Source organism: Rhinichthys klamathensis, unplaced genomic scaffold (genome assembly GCF_029890125.1).
Source record: "Rhinichthys klamathensis goyatoka isolate OS25496 unplaced genomic scaffold, OSU_Roscu_1.1 h1tg000121l_1, whole genome shotgun sequence".
NCBI classification, from domain to species: Eukaryota; Metazoa; Chordata; class Actinopteri; order Cypriniformes; family Leuciscidae; genus Rhinichthys; species Rhinichthys klamathensis.
Genome location: NW_026606658.1, coordinates 6672508 through 6690830, shown reverse-complemented (window position 1 = coordinate 6690830; position 18323 = coordinate 6672508). Strand labels below are relative to the sequence as shown.

The following is an 18323-nucleotide window of genomic DNA, read 5'->3' as shown; positions in this document are numbered from 1 at the left end:
CTAAAAGTTGAATATAATAAACAGAACGTTATCGTCTGTTGGTCTGTCACGATCTGTGTGTTTGGTGTCGTTTTCGTGGACTTTTAGTTTGCATTCGTCAGATACCTGTTTCCTATGTTTGTTTGTTTTTTGTTCCTATAGTTTCCCGCCAGTCTTTAGTTGTCATGGACACTCATTAATTATCACAGCTGTTTGTCATTGTCTCATCATCACTGTGTATTTAAGTTCCTCTTTGTGCTCACTGCAGTGTCTGCTATTGTTTGTGTCTTTGTTGCATGTTTCTTGCAATTGGATTATCTGAGTTTGTTTTATAAATGAATACTTTGTTTGGGAACCTTTTTTAATCTTTCTTTTCATCATCTGAACGTATATGTGACATGGATGCTAATATAGTTATGGTTATTATTATTTTTGTGTGAACAGTCTTTTACACACCCTCATGTCATTGTAAACCTGTATGACTTTCTTTCTTCAATAAAACACAAAAGAAGATATTTTGAAAAATGTCTCAATGTTTTGTCCATACAATGAAAGTCAGATGTGGTTTTGGACATGACTTTAATTGTATGGACACAAACATTTGAAACATTCCATTTGAGGGAATGTTATTTTGGTTTGGAACAACTTTTTAATTAGCAAATTTTACATTACTATGCCAAAAAAACAAAAAGCTCACGGAAAGCATATGTTGATGATACAATATAATCAGCTATTAATATTTGGTTGGTTCTCCCTTTTTTTTTTCTTTTTTTTTTTGGCATGTTCATAATTTCTTTGTATGACAGCTAGGCCAAAAATGGTGCGGAACAATTCGGCATGTTTCTTTGCGTTATCACACATAACACAATTGAATCCAAGCACATTTACACAATATGCTTACAAAATCTTTAACACATTTGTAATAATATTGGACAAAAGGGTGTTTTTTTCTAGGCTGGACATCACTTTTGGCCACTACCGTATTTATAGCGCCATGCAGACAGGTGCAGAAGACTGCATGATTATCTAAGTTTTAAAAAAGAGACCGTAACAGATGACTTTCCCTTTAGAGTGCCCTGTTATGCAGCTGTTAAAGACTGAACCCTCATGTGCTAGAATCTACAGAGACGTCACGTGCGGGTATAGCAATGAGCGGTTCCAGGAACCATGATAGGAAAAGTACAGCCCTCAGAGAAGGCCATAAATGATGGAGTGTGTTGCTCTGCGGGTGAGTGGAGATGTGTGGGGTTGGGGGGTGCGTAATGTATGCAAACATATCACAGTTCACAACAGGCTGTAATGGGATTGTCCAGGTGGCTGTTCTCTTTCTAGCATGCCTGTCATTCCCTAGGGCGGTTTACTGATGTCTCCTGCTTATGTAAAGGGCCTGTGCTTCACATCAAAACATGAACATTGTTTTCCTGGGTGGACTATTGTACTGACTGGACTGGTCTTATCTAATCACACAGTCGACGGCTCATTTCTCTGTTGACAGTGAGAGCTGAGGTTGCTGCCAAGTATTTTAATATATTACCAAATGGTCTGTGGTGTGTTGCTGCAGTTAAGGAATGAGAACAAAACACAATGTTCTGTTGACCCTATTCTATTATTATGCCCAGATGAGTTAAGATTGGATGCAATTTAATCAGAAGGACTTTTGTCAATAATTAGACACCAGTGAAACACATTACTCCCATTTTACTCATTAAACCGGTTTGATTTTGTTTTTACAATGACAAGTAAGTACTTTATTGGGATGTTTGTTTTATACAATATTGCCAAAGCATCAGTACTCACAACACACACACACACACACACACACACACACACACACACACGCAAATGTGCCATAATAATAGGCTATACAACAAAATGCAACAGAATAAAATTTAAATCCTAAGACAATATCACAGTGTCATTTTAGCATCATTGAGATTCTATTATAGTTTATATTAATATTTATTATATATTTATTGATTAATGATTATATATTTATGTTTTCTGTTTTCATTTTAATTTCTGTTAAAGTTTAAGTAGTTTTGTTGTGTGTTTTTTTTTTCATTTTGAAAAGTTTTTTTTAAAATATGTCAATATATTGTTTTACAATACATTGATTATACTTATTAAAATACGTTTTTTAAATATTTTATTTGAATTCAGGTAACAAATTTTTTTTTTTTTTATGGTTTTAATTTTAGTTTTATTTTCAGTTAATGACCTTGGGCAATAATAAGCACTAGACTAGTGAATATGATGTCATGTGACTTGTCATGTGGTTTCAGAATGATGCTTGAAAAGGCAAAATCTATAACAGTCAAATAACTTGTTAAATTGCAATACGAGAGTAAGTAATTGCTAACTTGGTAAATCATGACTAAAACCTGGTCGATCACAAAAAGCTAATTAACTTTTCCAAATGCTCAAACAATGAAAACTTGGTTTAGTGTCAAAATACTGGCCTAGCCTTAATTGACCTTGTTCCTTTCAAAACATATTTTAATGCATTTTCTTCTTTGTTTTTGTTTGTTAACATTGCACATATTTCTACCAATAAGTTGAACTCATTTTAACTTATTTCAAGGAATTAATTTTAATAATATTTTGCATGCATATATGCAAAACATTTTTGCACAACATTTTCTGCTGACCTCATGAGCTTCAAAAACTGCCTGTGGCTACTTTTCATGTGCATGTTAGCACCTTATTTGTGAACAGTGTCACCAGAGTTTCATGTAAGAAAAGGTTGGTGTGAAAGTCTGACCAGAAACTTCCTTCTGCAGGGCTGTAGTGTTCAACCCCACTGTAGCAGTATATAAACTCTATCCTATATAGTTGACTTGCATAACGCATAGAGATCTGCTCTTTGTGAAAAGGTAAGCTTCAAATGTTTATAATTTCAAAAAAAAAAAAAAAAAAAAAAAAAAAACATAGATCACTTAAACCAAATCACTTAATTTAATTACCTGTAAATCCGAAGAGTTTGCATTCTTGATTGAGGCAAATTAACCTAATAGAAAATCCATTTTTAAATTAGAAATATACTTCATATTATTATTTATTTTTATTAAAAAAAAATGTGTATAGATAAATAATACAGTCTAATGCAGCTTTTTGTTTTGTTTTAACCTTTAGATGCTTTCCTTATGCATCCAAGTGTTTGTGGTACTGGTTGTATGTGCAGCTGACACTGAGAACAGAGATATCTCAGTAAGTTCTGCATGATCAAATTGGTTAATATAATTAATGTTATGAATAAAATAAGACAACATTACATTACAATTTTCTCACATTATAACTGCAGTACTATGCAAATGTTACATTTCACATTATTTCATTGCAATATCTTCCAGTATACATTCAGAGCTTGGAATATGGTTGACCAGCGTTTGCAGGAGCAACTCGCTGTTGTGTATAAGGTAGTGGTGCTTTTAAAGTGATTTGGTATCCTAAATGTTTCAATTTCTAAAGGAAGAGTGGTATAAAACATCATTTTTCTTACCTGTGTATTTATTTAGGAGATGGAAAGCTTGAAACATGAACAAGTAGTAATGAAACAAAAGCAAGAAGCCTTGAGCCAGGTAATATTAAAGTTGATAATTACAGTCTTTTTGCTGGTTAAATAAAAATAAAAAAGTATTCTAAAGTATTCTAATCAGTCTCACTGGATCTAGTTGGACTTGCAAAAATATTTAAGCTGTTGTTAAAAATTAAATATAACATGAATAATTGCACCATCTCAATATAAACATATGGCTGAAGTATAAGAATTCATCCTACGTGAGATAAACTATTTTGTTTTGTTGTAGGCATTACCGTACTGTTCACAGAAACCTATTGATACAGACATGGAGATGAATTTGACATCACTACAAACTGGTCAGTTGTTTTGATAAAGTATTCTTTGGTTTATTTAAAAAATAGATAGATAGATAGATAGATAGATAGATAGATAGATAGATAGATAGATAGATAGATAGATAGATAGATAGATAGATAGATAGATAGATAGATAGATAGATAGATAGATAGATAGATAGATAGATAGATAGATAGATAGATAGATAGATATACACTGTAAAAAATGATATGATCAATAAGTTATCTGTTTTCACATTGCTTTAACTCATCAAAATAAGTTAAGCAATTTTCAACTCATTTTAAGCCAGTTGAATGTAATTTAAGTTGAAACGACTTAAACGTCAAAGTTGATTGTATTTAAAAAATTGAAGGCAGCAACTTTATTTTTACATTATACTATCCTCATCATTAAAAAAAGGTTGTTTTTTTTTTTGTTGAAAATGTGTTCGGGTGTGTTTTATAAAGGACTATATATATTTGTCTTTATAGGCAGCAGCCACCTGCTGTACCTCACCCAGGGTGAAGATGGAGTCGAAGGCTCCGGTGAGGATGACAGTGGCGCAGACCTCGACCCCTGCTTTCACTATACCGTGTTGGACCAAGCCTGGAGAGCTACAAACTACAGCACCAAGAATGTTGCTTGTGACAATCGTGTCCAGTGGAAGGGCTGGTACCGTCTCTTCTACCGTGGGAAAACCATCCAGATGCCTGAGAGGTGCGTGAGGAAAGAAATGTGTGGCACGCACGCTCCGCTGTGGCTGGTCGGAGGTCACCCCCGGGTGCGAGACGGAGTGGTCACCCGCAAAGTGTGTGGAAACTGGAGAGACAACTGCTGTTTGTTCAAATCCCCTCCCATTCAAGTCAAAGCATGTCGGGGAAACTACTACGTCTACAAGTTTGTCAAACCGGTAGCTTGCCATTTGGCTTATTGTGCAGGTAAGATGTGATGCACTCAGGCTTTAAGAAAAAAAAAGAAAAGAATATTGTGTATATATTGACTGTTGCACACCATCCTTTCAGACATTAACACACTTGTCTGTGGAAAATGCAAAAAAACTGAGTCTTGCGTCAGCAGAGACAAAATCACCTGGTTGTGTAAGAAAAACCAAATGAGAGGTGAGTCATTTCTCTTCATTATTAATCATTAAATGATTGCTGTGAACTATTGTTATTATAATTACAATTATCTACCTTTGAATGAAGCATTTTCTTTACTTGTGATCTGTAGTGAAAGCAAACATCCATTTTTTTGCAACCTACCCGGGCAACATCTCAGGAAAAGTGAACAAGATCGTGTACAGGAAAGTGTATGTGAATCAAGGCGAGGCTTTCGACTCTCGCTCCGGGATCTTCAGAGCTCCTGTTTCAGGCGTCTATCAGTTCTTCTTCTCCACACAGACTGGGGGGAGTGGGGAAACTGACCTATGGCTTGTTGTTAATAATTACTGGGTGGCTGTGTCCCATAGTAATGTTCAGGGCTCCAACTCAGTTGGGAATCTCTCTACGTATATGACGACTCTGCGCAAGGGTGCTACGGTTTATGTGACCCATAATCGTGGCCGCTCTTGGGCCAATAGTGCATCCAACACCATCGCTTTTGGGGGTTCATTACTTATGGTGAGAAAAATCTAAGAGAATGTAAAAGTCAACTGGAGCAGAGCTATGAACATTTACCCCTGGTTTCACAGACAAGGCTTAAGTCCCAGACTAAAATGCATGTTTGAGCTGGTTTAACCTTAAGTAACTTGCACTGACATATCTTAAAATATGTCAGTGCCATTGTTTTGTCTCAAGATTCACACCAGTAATGATTTTTTTCTAAGGCACGTTTATTAAAGCTACTTAAATGTCCCAATTAAACTAACGCCTAATCCTGGTTTAATCTAATTCCTGTCTGTGAAACCAGGCCTTTTAGTTTAAATGGAGGCCAATTTAATAGTACTAACTAGGTTTGACTTTATACAATGATATTATACAATGGTAAAAATGTCCTGCTATAGTTCTGTTTATTCATTGCTTTTTATTATTCATTTAACAGTTTTTAATGCGTGTCTTTTAATAAGTGCTTTTTTTCTATAAAAATACTTTGCCATAAAACGTCTGAATTGAAGACTAAACCAAAAGTTTTGTCATTATTTTATATATTTATTTATATTAATATTGCTAATGATATTTAATTGTTTTTTTAAAAATAGTTTACCAAAATAGTTGACTACTATAACAACAATAATAATAGTGCAAATTAAAGAAAACAATATTTGTTTCAAATATTAAAAAAATCTCAAATGCAAATAATTCCATTAACAGTTTTCTAATGAGACAAATCTTACTCTGAGACACATTTTTGAGACTAAGACTATTTTGAAAAAAGACAACTTTTTTGTCATTATATATATATATATATATACAAATATATTTTAAATAAATAGTCTTTAAAATATTACATGTAAAAATATATATATATATTGTTTTAACAAACATTGTTTTCTTTTACACTATTATTGTTGGTAAACTATTGTTGGTAAACTACTTATATGTAACTATAGGTAATAGCATTGTCCCAGTGTCCTGGAGATACAGATGGGGGCAGCAGAGTTCTCTCATTGTGTTTAATCAGGGAAGATGTCACTGGGCCACAAGTAGCTGCACAGAGCAACCTGAAGCCATCCTCAGTCCTCATTAAACTTAAACACGTTCTTGTGTCCCGAGGTCACCGCAAACACGGTGACAGCACGTGCCAGCCCAAAATCATGTTTTACCATATGAAAACATTTTTTTTAGCAGACCAAAAAATGGTCAACCACCATTGTGCTTACCTGTGATCACCTGTACATTTGGTCTTATTAGTTCAATTGTAAGATATGTTGTAATTAACTGAAGTTTTATGCAGAACTACTGTTGGGCAGTTTATCCATTGCCAGACGGACATTCCAGAGATATTTAGAAACTCACTGATGATGATGACTAATAGTCTTCAAAGAATTCAAACTATGCACAATTCAAAGTCAAATGTCCCTCCATATTACTGATAATTAAAATGTTAACTCTGGAAAATTGACTCCTTTAAACGAATTCAAGTAGTAGGCTTAGTAGCCTACTTTTATAGCTAGCACAAATAGTGGCAAGTAGCCTAGCTAGCTTACGTTTTTAGCTGGTGACAAATAAATATTTTCGTCATTCACTGTAAGTCTATTGATCTGTGTTTCAGCGATCAACTATATTCACTTCTGAATAGTATGAATTCCGAGCATTGATAATTTGGGATTTCGTAATACAAGTATACTGCTAGTAGCAAAAAAAAAAAAAAGAAGAAGAAGGGACTGATGTTAACACTGCATACCATAGTCGATGGCATGTATCCACCTTTGTAACTGTGTCATTCATTTAGAGGTAAGCGCGAACGCGCCCGAGAGGGGAGGGGCTTGCGCGAGACGGGCAGGATACCGAAGCCACAGTGTTTAGGCGAGACGAGAGAAGCTCGTGGAAAAAGGGATGAGAGGTGCGACTCTCGATGTAGCGGACTATCACTCAAACACCGGGAGGCTCGAAAAGTTGTGTGAAGTTTTCAGGCGACGGACGAGTGTGTGGCTTTTAGTGTTGTGACCTTAAACAGACGAAAACAACGTATAGTTAACGCACATTCATTGCTTGTTTATTTTTTCCTTTCCTAATAACATGAGAAGAAGCCGACTAATAGTGCGCTAGGCAAATGTAAACAAATTCAGGAAAATGCATTATCGCTTCGGTTTGGTGTTATCGAATTGACTTGAGTAGGCTAGTCGTGGGAAATTCAACAGTCAGCTTTACATTTTTCCATTATTATATTTCTAACGCGTTAAAATGGCAGAACACGAAAGTTTGGAGTTCGGAAAGGCGGACTTTGTTCTTCTGGACAATGTGTCTTTGGAAGAGTTTATGGCCAACCTTAAACTCAGGTAAGATAATTCACCCTGTTAGCAGTTGTAGCCGATCCTGTATTTGGGCAAAAGCTTTGTTTTGAGGTTTGAAGTAACATTCCAATTGTGTTAAATGAAAAGAATTATCTATCTATCTATCTATCTATCTATCTATCTATCTATCTATCTATCTATCTATCTATCTATCTATCTATCTATCTATCTATCTATCTATCTATCTATCTATCTATCTATCTATCTATCTATCTATCAAAATGGTGATGCAGATTAATGATGAAATTGGTTATGTTTATGTACTGTACTAATATTGTGAACTGGTAACTTATAATAGGTTGCAAATCGGAATCATTCTCATTGATCTTCTGTTGCCAGATGAAAGAGTTCCTCAAATCATCTTGCAAAACATCTTAAAGTGTATTTTAATTGACTGATCTGGAATAAACTAGCTTTAAAAGTTTTTCAGGTCAAGGGAACAATGCATTACACATCTCATGTCTACATTAAGGGAATTCATGGCATTGTTGTGTTTGCTGTTTCTGTAGCTTCATATAACTTGCTGCACCTGCTGAGCCAGAGTGATGTGGGACGGCCACAGGTGTGTTGGCCATTGATAACACCCACTCTGATTGGCCTTATTGTTCAAACAAGTTTGCAGTGGATATCCTGCCATTGTGTTTCATGTTTTTGGTGATGTGGATCACATTTCCTCATCAGCACACTGTAAATAAATGACTTGCTAGCTCTGATAAGATGGACAATGTGGTTTCAGCATGCAGTTAATTGTTAATATAACAATGCCATAAAATCTATTGTATGATTCTAATGTCAACTTGTGACCTATGTGTGGATGTCTAAATAGGGCACCAAATAAGCTATGAAATGTTTGATTGATATTTTAATCTTTTCATTTTATAGCATGAAATTACATATTTTTATGTATTGTTCCTGTAATAGTTCTGATGATATTGCAGGTAGTGTTTTGCAGTGAATTTAGGGAGATGTTTTTGGATCACATAATAAACTATAACTATTACATAATAATAATTTAAAATGTGTTAATACCTCTGAAATTTAAGTCAGCCATAAAGTTCAGTCCCTTTTTTAAACCCACCATTCAAAAGTTTGGAGTTGGTAAGATTTTTTAAATTGTTTTTGAAATAAGTTTCATTTGTTGAATAAAAAAAGTAACATTGTGAAATATTATTAACTTAATATCACTTTTTTTTCTTTTTTTCTTTTTTTTACTATTTTCATATAAATATAATTTATTCCTGTGATGGCAAAGCTGAATTTTCAGCAGCCATTACGCAAGTCTTAAGTCTTCATGATCCTTCAGAAATGATAATATGCTGATATGCTCAATTCTTTGATGAATAGAAAGTTCAAAAGGACAGAATTAATTTGAGATAGACATTTTTACTGTTACTTTTGATCCATTTAATGCTTCCTTGCTAATTAAGAAAAACATTACTTGCCCAAACCTTTTCAACAGTTTATATATATAATTATGAATCCGTTGTTCAAATGCCATGCGGATATGGATAGACAACTTGGCCATTAATTAGAAACCGGAGATGCGTACTGGTTCCAGTGACTCAAAGCACAGGGTGTCTGTTTTTCTCACCTCTCTCTCAGCCATGGCCTGATTTTCTCCCTGGCTGGGGGATGGCGTGTGCAGTTTGTTATTTGCAGAGGGTGTGACCAGGCCAGCTTCCTGAGTCTTCAGTCTCCACATCTGTGTCTGGGGCTTCAGCTGGAACAGCAGCAGCTATGTGATGCCAGATCACTTCCTGTGCCCTCTGGAGTGTTAAAGAGGAGTGCTGTTGAACTGGACATTTCTTTTTAAGTGATGCCTTTTGAAGGCCAGTTGCCATTTATCATGTCCAAGCAAAACTTGATCTGAATTATTTGAACTCATTTGGATAATGTAGCCTAGATACATTTTATCCAGTGAAATCAGCTGTGTTTACAGTCAGCTTGGGGTTGCTCTGCTGAAAAAGCTCCTGTATAACAAAGTTGAAATGCAACATTTCTATTCAATGCAATGACATAATGTTTACCCATGAGATTTAAAGCAATTTTGTCAGTCTGTTTAGTTGAGCGTTTTAGCTTCTTACAGTGAGGTGTCAAAGTTAAACAAGTGTCAGAACTGCTGACACGTAACTGTACATTGTAGCTTGATTTGAACTCTGCCCAAGACTGTGTTTACACAACGCCCCCTTTTTCGAAACAAGGGTTTGTGTAGGCACTCTGGAATCACTGTTTAATTTGATGTGTGCTCAGGGCTTGACTTTATATGGCAGTGTTGTTTTGTCTGCCGCTAGGATCTTGGGGAATTTTTTTGGCAATCCTCTGCACATTTCCAAAAACAATTACAAGTGCTGCCCGAGACCATGTTCTAAATTCTTTTAGACACTGGCTCTGATACTGCAGATGAAATAGTTGATAATCAGTGCCTTCCAGCTTTCTGTCAGATCTTGTGTCATTCAGAATAAAGTCAAGTCTAAAAAAAGACTTCAACAAACTAGCAATTTCCATGGTTTGAACTTGTGGTACACTTTATGTTGAACCTTTTCTTTGAGTTGGTAGACATTTTCTCTACTTATGATGAGTTTAGTTTAACCTCAGACTCAGGTTAAACTAAACTCATTTATACAGTAAATCACTCAATGGCCTAGAACCTCAATACATTGCAAATATGCTCATTGAATATAAACCTAACAGAAAATAGTTCGCTCAAAGCAAGGCGAGTCTGCTTTTAGCTCTTATGCCACCAGTAGCTGGAACCAGCTTCCAGAAGAGATCAGATGTGCTCCAACAGTAGCCACATTCAAATCCAGACTCAAGGCACGTCTGTTTAGCTGCATTTACTGAATGAGCACTATACGTCCAACTGATCAGCACAGTGCTCAAACAAACAACACATGTTTGGCCTTTATTTGATCCATTTGTCCTTTTTTTATTCTTTTTCATAACTGTTAGTACATTTTAAATACATTTGAATCAATGTATTTTTTCTTTGTTTTTGCTATGCACTTTGTTAAATTCTTTTTAAAATCCTTTTTATTTAAAGCACTGTGGAGTGCAGTAAGTGAGGAGACAAGAGACGGAGATGCGTCGAGTCAACTTTACTATCCACTTCAATAATTCTATCACACAGTACAGCGAGTGATATCAAAACAAAACACAACGTCAAAAAACGGAAATCGTCATCGACTAACCTCCCCTTCCTTAAAGGTACAGTCCCTTGGTGAATGTCTCTTTCAGACTTCCTTGTGGGTCACTACACAGGCCCCCCCAGAATTCACCCATAAACAGGGCCAGGCTGAACATGTACCCCAAATTAAACATGTGACACTATGCACTAGTGCAAAATAGAACAGTCCAGCACATAACAGTCCCTCCAACAAAGTCAACGTACAGGGGGGCGGACTGGGCGGCCATAGCGGCTGCGCTTAACAGTAGAGGGGCCAAGGGCAAGGGGCGGGGCAGGGGCAGGGGTCGAGGTTGCCGCAGGTGGGCGCCCTCGCCGTGGGGGCAGGGCCAGCTGAAGCGGTTCGCCAATATCCACATGAGCAGGCTTGAGACGGTCAATAGCCACCCGCTCAGGCCTGCCCCCCATATCCACAACAAAGTTCTTAGACCCCCCCACCAGGACACGGAAGGGCCCATCGTATGGGGGCTGCAGCGGTGTCCGATGGCCATCATGGCGGATGAAGACATACTTGGCTGATGGTAAATCCTTGGGCACATAGGACCGGGGAAGGCCATGGTGAGACGTCGGAATAGGAACAAAAGCATCTGCAATGTCCCGAGATGCAGCCCGATGTGAGGCAACTGACCACGGGGCCGTGGCATCTGGAAGAAACTCCCCCGGAACACGCAGAGGCTGGCCATACACCAGCTCGGCCGATGAGGCTTGAAGATCTTCCTTGGGGGCGGAGCGAAGGCCAAGCATAACCCATGGGAGGCGGTCAGCCCAGTCGCTGCCCGTAAGGCTGGCCCTGAGCGCGGCCTTCATGTCACGATGAAACCGCTCGCACAATCCGTTGCTCTGTGGGTTATAGGCTGTGGTACGGTGGACCTTCACCCCAAGGACCTCGGCGACCGCAGACCAAAGCTCCGATGTGAACTGCGGACCCCGGTCCGAGGAGAGGTCGGACGGTGTGCCAAAACGGGCCACCCAAGCCATAATGAACGCCCGGGCCACTTCCGCTGATGTAGTGGAGGACAGGGGAACTACTTCTGGCCACCTGGTGGTCCTGTCCACCATGGTGAGGAGGTAGGTGTAACCACGGGAGGGGGGAAGTGGGCCCACCAGGTCCACATTCACATGATCAAAACGTCTCTCTGGCACTTTGAAGGGTGCCAAAGGAGCCTTGGTATGACGAGTCACCTTTGCGCGCTGGCACGCCACACAGGCCGCAGCCCAGGCCCTGATGTCCCTCCGCAGTCCCGGCCAGACGAACTTGGCCCCCACCAGCTTGGTAGAGGCCTTCACCCCCGGGTGGGAAAGACCATGGATGGCATTAAAAACTTTATGCCTCCATCCAGCAGGTACCATGGGGCGAGGTTGGCCAGTGGAGACGTCGCAGAGGAGTGTAGCGTTGGCCGTGTCAAACATCACATCTTCCATGAGCAGCGCCGTGGGGGCCGTCCTGTAGGCTTGCACCTCAGAGTCCGCCATTTGATCCGCAGCCATAGCCGCATAGTCGAGGCCCAAGTGGACGGAACCAGCGACTGCCCGGGAGAGGCAGTCGGCGACGAAATTGTCCTTGCCAGCCACGTGCTGAATGTCAGTGGTAAACTCGGAGATGGCCGAGAGCTGACGCTGCTGTCGACCAGACCATGGCTCCGTAGACTTGGCCATAGCAAACGTCAGCGGCTTGTGGTCAACGAAAGCCGTGAACCGCCGACCCTCCAACAGGAAACGGAAATGACGGGTGGCAAGGAAAAGACCCAGGAGCTCCCTGTCGAAGGCGCTGTACTTCCTCTCATTGTCCCGGAGCTTCCTGCTGAAAAAGGCCAGCGGCTGCCAGGCCCCGTTCACCCACTGCTCACACACAGCCCCCACGGCGTAATCAGAAGCGTCCGTAGTAAGAGCAACTGGGGCGGTCGGGGACGGGTGCGCCAGCAGAGCAGCGTTGGCCAGCGCAGTTTTGGCAGCATCAAACGCATCAGCCATCTCTGGGGACCAAGCCAACACGTCCACCGGTCTCCTACCCCGCAAAGCGTAGTACAATGGACGCATGAGCTGGGCCGCACGGGGGAGGAAACGGTTGTAGAAGTTCACCATGCCCAGGAACTCCTGCAGGGACTTCACAGTGCGTGGGCGTGGAAAACTGGCGACGGCCTCCACCTTGGCAGGGAGGGGAACTGCCCCCTGTGGGGTGACGTGGTGGCCGAGGAAATTGATGGATGACCGGCCAAACTCGCACTTGGCCGGGTTGATGATGAGGCCATGCTCACTGAGCCGGCCGAACAGCTGCCGGAGATGCGTCCGGTGGTCGTCTGCGGACGCGCTGGCCACGAGAATGTCGTCCAAGTAAACAAACATGAATGGCATATCTCGCAGCACCGAGTCCATGAGACGCTGAAACGTCTGCGCTGCCCCCTTGAGGCCGAAAGGCATCCGTAGGAATTCGAAAAGGCCAAAGGGTGTGATGACTGCTGTTTTGGGGACATCCTGTGGGTGGACAGGCACCTGGTGGTAACCGCGCACCAGGTCCACCTTTGAGAAAATGGTGGCGCCGGCTAGGTGGGCGGAGAAGTCCTGGATGTGCGGCACTGGGTACCGGTCGGGTGTGGTGGCATCGTTCAGGCGACGGAAATCTCCACAGGGACGCCATCCGCCATCAGCCTTGGTCACCATGTGCAGGGGGGACGCCCACGGGCTGTTGGAGCGGCGCACGATGCCGAGGTGCTCCATGGTGGCGAACTCCTCCCTGGCGATAGCGAGCTTGGCAGAGTCGAGGCGCCGGGCTCGTGCGTAGACTGGGGGGCCCACCGTGGTGATGTAGTGCTCCACGCCATGCTTAGCCACCGCCGATGAAAACGTGGGTGTGGTGATGTCAGGGAACTCAGCAAGTAGGCGTTGATACAGGTCCCCGTTGGCCAGCGTGTTCGACAGACAAAGCGCCCCTGTCCCTCCCAGCGTGCAGGGGTACGAAGCAAAAGAGAGGGCATCGATCAGGCGGCAGTTTGTAACATCCACCAACAGTCTATAAGCGCAGAGAAAATCCGCCCCCAGGAGCGACGTAGACACAGCTGCCATGACGAAGTCCCAGCCGAAACGCCGCCCGCCGAAACACACTTCCACATGCCTCGTGCCATAGGTACGAATGGGTGTGCCGTTAGCAGCGTCCATCGGGGGGCCGTGCCCGCCAGCCATAGTGTCCACAGGCTGCGCCGGCAGGATGCTGCGCTGAGCCCCAGAATCGACCAGCAGCCGCCGGCCGGACAAGGTGTCAGTGATGAATAACAGCTTGCAGTCACGGCCAGCGCCCATAGCTGCTAATGAGCGCCGGCCCTGGCTTTTCCCTGGGCTCCGAAACTGCAAGGCTGACGACACTGCTTGGCTTTTGCCCCAAACCTGGAATGGTAATAACACCACCCGTCCTCACGCTGTCGGCGGGCCGTCACAGCAGCTGCAGTGTCTGGGTCGTCCTCCGAGGGTGGAACAGACGTGCGCTGGGTGGGCAGCAGTGCATGGACAAACTGCTGTCGGTTGGCGAGGAATATCCTGTCTGCCTCCACAGCCAGTGCTCGGTAGTCCCTGGAGGAAGGGAGGGGGGAACTAGCCAGTGCGGTGCGCACGGGTGCTGGAAGCTGCCGCAGGAATATGTGCGCGAAAAGGAACGAGGGATCCGCCGCGCCCAGCACCGCCAGCATCCTCTCCATTAACTCGGACGGCTTGCTGTCGCCAAGGCCGTTCAGGGACAGCAGGCGGTCTGCCTTTTCCAGTTCTGACAGTTCAAAGAGGCTCAACAGGAACGTTTTAAGTGCGTCGTACTTGCCGTCAGCTGGAGGAGCCTCTAACAGCGCCATAGCCCTGGCCGTCGTCGAGGCATCTAAGGCCGCTACCACGTGGAAATACTTTGTAACGTCCTGTGTTATTCCTCTCAGCTGGAACTGTGCCTCGATGTGCTGAAACCACGGCCGTGGATTGTGCTGCCAAAAGTCCGGTAACTTGATGGTGGCTGCGTAGATAGCGCCGACATTAGCCGCGCCGCTAGCAGCGGCCGGCGCCGCGGCCGCAGCGTTTTCACCACCGTCGTTGTGTGACATAATTCAGCCGTGTTCAACTCGCGTCGGGGGTCACCAATGTGGAGTGCAGTAAGTGAGGAGACAAGAGACGGAGATGCGTCGAGTCAACTTTACTATCCACTTCAATAATTCTATCACACAGTACAGCGAGTGATATCAAAACAAAACACAACGTCAAAAAACGGAAATCGTCATCGACTAACCTCCCCTTCCTTAAAGGTACAGTCCCTTGGTGAATGTCTCTTTCAGACTTCCTTGTGGGTCACTACAGCACTTTGAATTACCATCGTGTATGAAATAGTGTTGTCACGATACCAAAATTATTGTTTCGATACCGATACCAAGTCAAGAATTGCGATTTCGATACTTTTTCGATACTTTTTCTGAAAAGGGAGAAACACTCTCAAATATCATTGCTGTGCTTTATTTTAAAACTGGGACAACATTCCAATCATAACACACTAATAAATGAACATTTGAACAGCAGATAGGCTATAATAACCATTTGAAGAAAATATGAAATATGAAAAATATAAAAAATAAATTAGAGCAATGACATTCTCAGCCACTGACGATTCTGCTTATCGATCCGATTCTTTAACGATTCTCTTATCGATTCATGATAGCATTGTGTGGAAAAAAGTAGTCATATGCTTTTTCGGGGGGAAAAAACAAGTGTTTTTATTTGTTTTATGTAATTTATGTAATAAATGAAACCTTATTACAAAGTGTTAACGATTAGTTATACACCGATTCAGACAGATCAGTTGTTTTAACCATTCATTAAAACGAATCGGTTCAAATGAGTCATTAGTTCGCGAATTGGACGTGTCATTATCGGACGTGTGCGCGTTGTGTGATTATCCAGGCGGTTACATCCCACTGTCATCACAGAAAACATTTCATGACTGGATAGTTTTTTTCGTTTATTTAAAGTGTGGTTTATGTCAGCTGAATGTGCGGAACGATTCAGAGAAGATAAGGCAACGTATTTTACCACAATTTACACCCAGCGGTAATTCAAAAAAAAAAAAAAAAAAACTCCGAATGCTCCACATGAAACTTTAGTCTCCCGACCTTACCATCGTGTCGAATTATTTTGATTAATATGTGCGAGGGAGAGAGAGAGAGCAAGACAGCGCTTAGTTTTGAGACGGTGAAGCCTTGTTTATACTTTCGCCTGGCTCCGCAGAGAGAGTGAGCGCGCGCGACCGGGGCTCGCTCACTCTCTCTCTCTCTCTCTCTCTCTCTCTCTCTCTCTCTCTCTCTCTCTCTCTCTCTCTCTCTCTCTCTCTCTCTCTCTCTCTCTCTCTCTCTCTCTCTCTCTCTCTCTCTCTCTCTCTCTCTCTCTCTCTGCTCGTTCAGTTCACGCGCCCTGTCACACGCGCATGAGGAGAAAAACACAGACGTCCATAGGGAGGCACTGGAAGCGTGCGTTGCACACACCAACATGCAATACTCTCTTACAAATCTGGAACGCGGTCATTCTTAGAAGTATCGATACTAATAAATTTAGGTATCGTGAAGTTTTTAATTTCCGAGTATCGCGATACTTTTGAAGTATCGGTGCACCGTGCAACACTAGTATGAAATGTGCTATATAAATAAACTTGCCTTGCCTAGAGTTTGCCTAAGGGTCTACTCTTGTGGCTGGAACTGGAAGTAGAAGAATGGTCTCAGAAAAAGAGCATTGGCAACTTGTGAGGCCTCGTTACTCTTCCTATTGACATTTTCCTGGACTAAAGACTTAAAGGTGCAATTGGTGATTCTCTAAAAAAAATAGTTTTGTCATGCTGGTTGAAAGTCTCCTCATATCCTGATAGCAATGAAATGTTAAGCGGTCTAAATTTATTTTTATAAATATGTATTGTCTGTGGAATGCGTTGGACCAAAAAAATGTTTGTTAAATCATGGCATTCGGTTTGAATGAAATAATAGCATGTGTTCCCTATCAGTCAACATGTGTTTGCATACCACTGCGCAGCCTGTTCACGAAGACATCAGTGACTACGTTTACATGCAGCCAATTTTCGGGTTATGGTCGGGTTAAGGTCACTATTCGGGTTTCTGAAACATTAGGAATAACCCGTTTACTTGCGTGAGCAGAGAGAGTTTCTCCTGTATACATGGAATTGCAATATCCCCATGTAAACGGCGACGCACGGTTAGCGTCAAGACGTACGGACAACCTTAAGACGCAATATGCGTCATTTCCGATTCTTCTTCCTGTATCCAAAGACAACAACAATAGCAGCAGCACGCGGATAATGAATAGTTCGGGGCAGATAGCAATCGCCTTTGTTTGCGCTTTGGTGCTGGTACTGACCTCGCTCCAAAAGTATGCTGTGCTGCGTCTCGCCATGTTTACTTTCGGTATACTGCACGCAGGTTTTTGTATGCGCCGAGAAGTTCCTATACTCAAAAGACCAAGATTCCTTGCGAATAGAACATGCGCAGGACACAAATCACTATGGGGATATGCCGATGCGCGTTTACATGACCAAAAATTCGGGTTAGAAAAGGGGTACCCCAGGTATGATATCCCGGTTTTTAAAATCCGGGATATGAGCATATTCGGGTTTTTGCCGGTGTTTACATGGCCGTGCGTGACCGGGTTATTGCTAATAACCCGGTTTTGAACGGGTTATTGGCTGCATGTAAACGTAGTCATTGTTCGCTGTGCAGACAGAGCGAGAATGGCAGGCAAACGGTTGTTTACATTTTTTATTGTAGTACTGTTACTCTGTACTGTAAAGTTTTCTCACTGGTGAATGATACATGATGTAATCCAATAACATTGTCTCTGGTTGTCTCGCTTCTGGTCTGTGCGCTTTCATGTGTTTTGGAGGAGGTGAATGGCTTTGGATGGCGATTTGCAGGGAGGGTGGGATCGTATGCTTTCACTGCTAGCAGGCTAAAGTTAGCATTTCCCAGATCACCTATTGCACCTTTAACTTTTGACCCTCACAGTACTAGACACTAGCGTAATGGGTCTTATTCATTGATCCAAAGCCTCTGTCTGGGTATTCCAAGAGTGAGGAAACAGAGGAAAAAAAGGACCAAATGGTTGAATTTTTATTCTCCAGTCAGTTCAGTCAGAAATAGGTTGCATGGTCACAGACAGCAGCAAAACCAATTCTGAATCAGGGCTGCAAACTTTTGAGTGCAGCTTGGACATGATTTAATGAATCAATTCGATTCAGTTCAATTCAGTATTGATTCATTTGGATATACATTAACATCGTTCTTTATCAATGTTACAAGAAACCCTGTCAACCGGGACATTTCTATTGAAGGTTAAAA

The 18323-nt window shown here is 41.9% G+C and overlaps 2 protein-coding genes across 3 annotated transcripts in view; both read left to right on the top strand.

Annotated features, from left to right (window-relative positions):
* The first annotated feature begins 2777 nt into the window (after nt 1–2777).
* Nucleotides 2778–5714, top strand: LOC130088766 (uncharacterized). Its single transcript, XM_056255735.1, has 8 exons — nt 2778–2852; nt 3112–3186; nt 3330–3395; nt 3495–3557; nt 3786–3855; nt 4327–4773; nt 4858–4953; nt 5066–5714. Exons 2-8 carry the CDS (start codon nt 3112–3114, stop codon nt 5467–5469), a joined length of 1221 nt encoding a protein of 406 aa, XP_056111710.1. The 5' UTR covers nt 2778–2852; the 3' UTR covers nt 5470–5714.
* A 1542-nt stretch (nt 5715–7256) lies between these two features.
* The window catches only part of myo1d (myosin 1D), a 75347-nt gene continuing 64280 nt past the window's right edge, over nt 7257–18323 (top strand). For both annotated transcript variants that reach the window (XM_056255730.1, XM_056255729.1), the window contains exon 1: nt 7257–7772. In XM_056255730.1, coding sequence (XP_056111705.1) covers nt 7678–7772 — 95 coding nt within the window. In that variant the 5' untranslated portion in view covers nt 7257–7677. The remainder of the gene's footprint in view (nt 7773–18323) is intronic.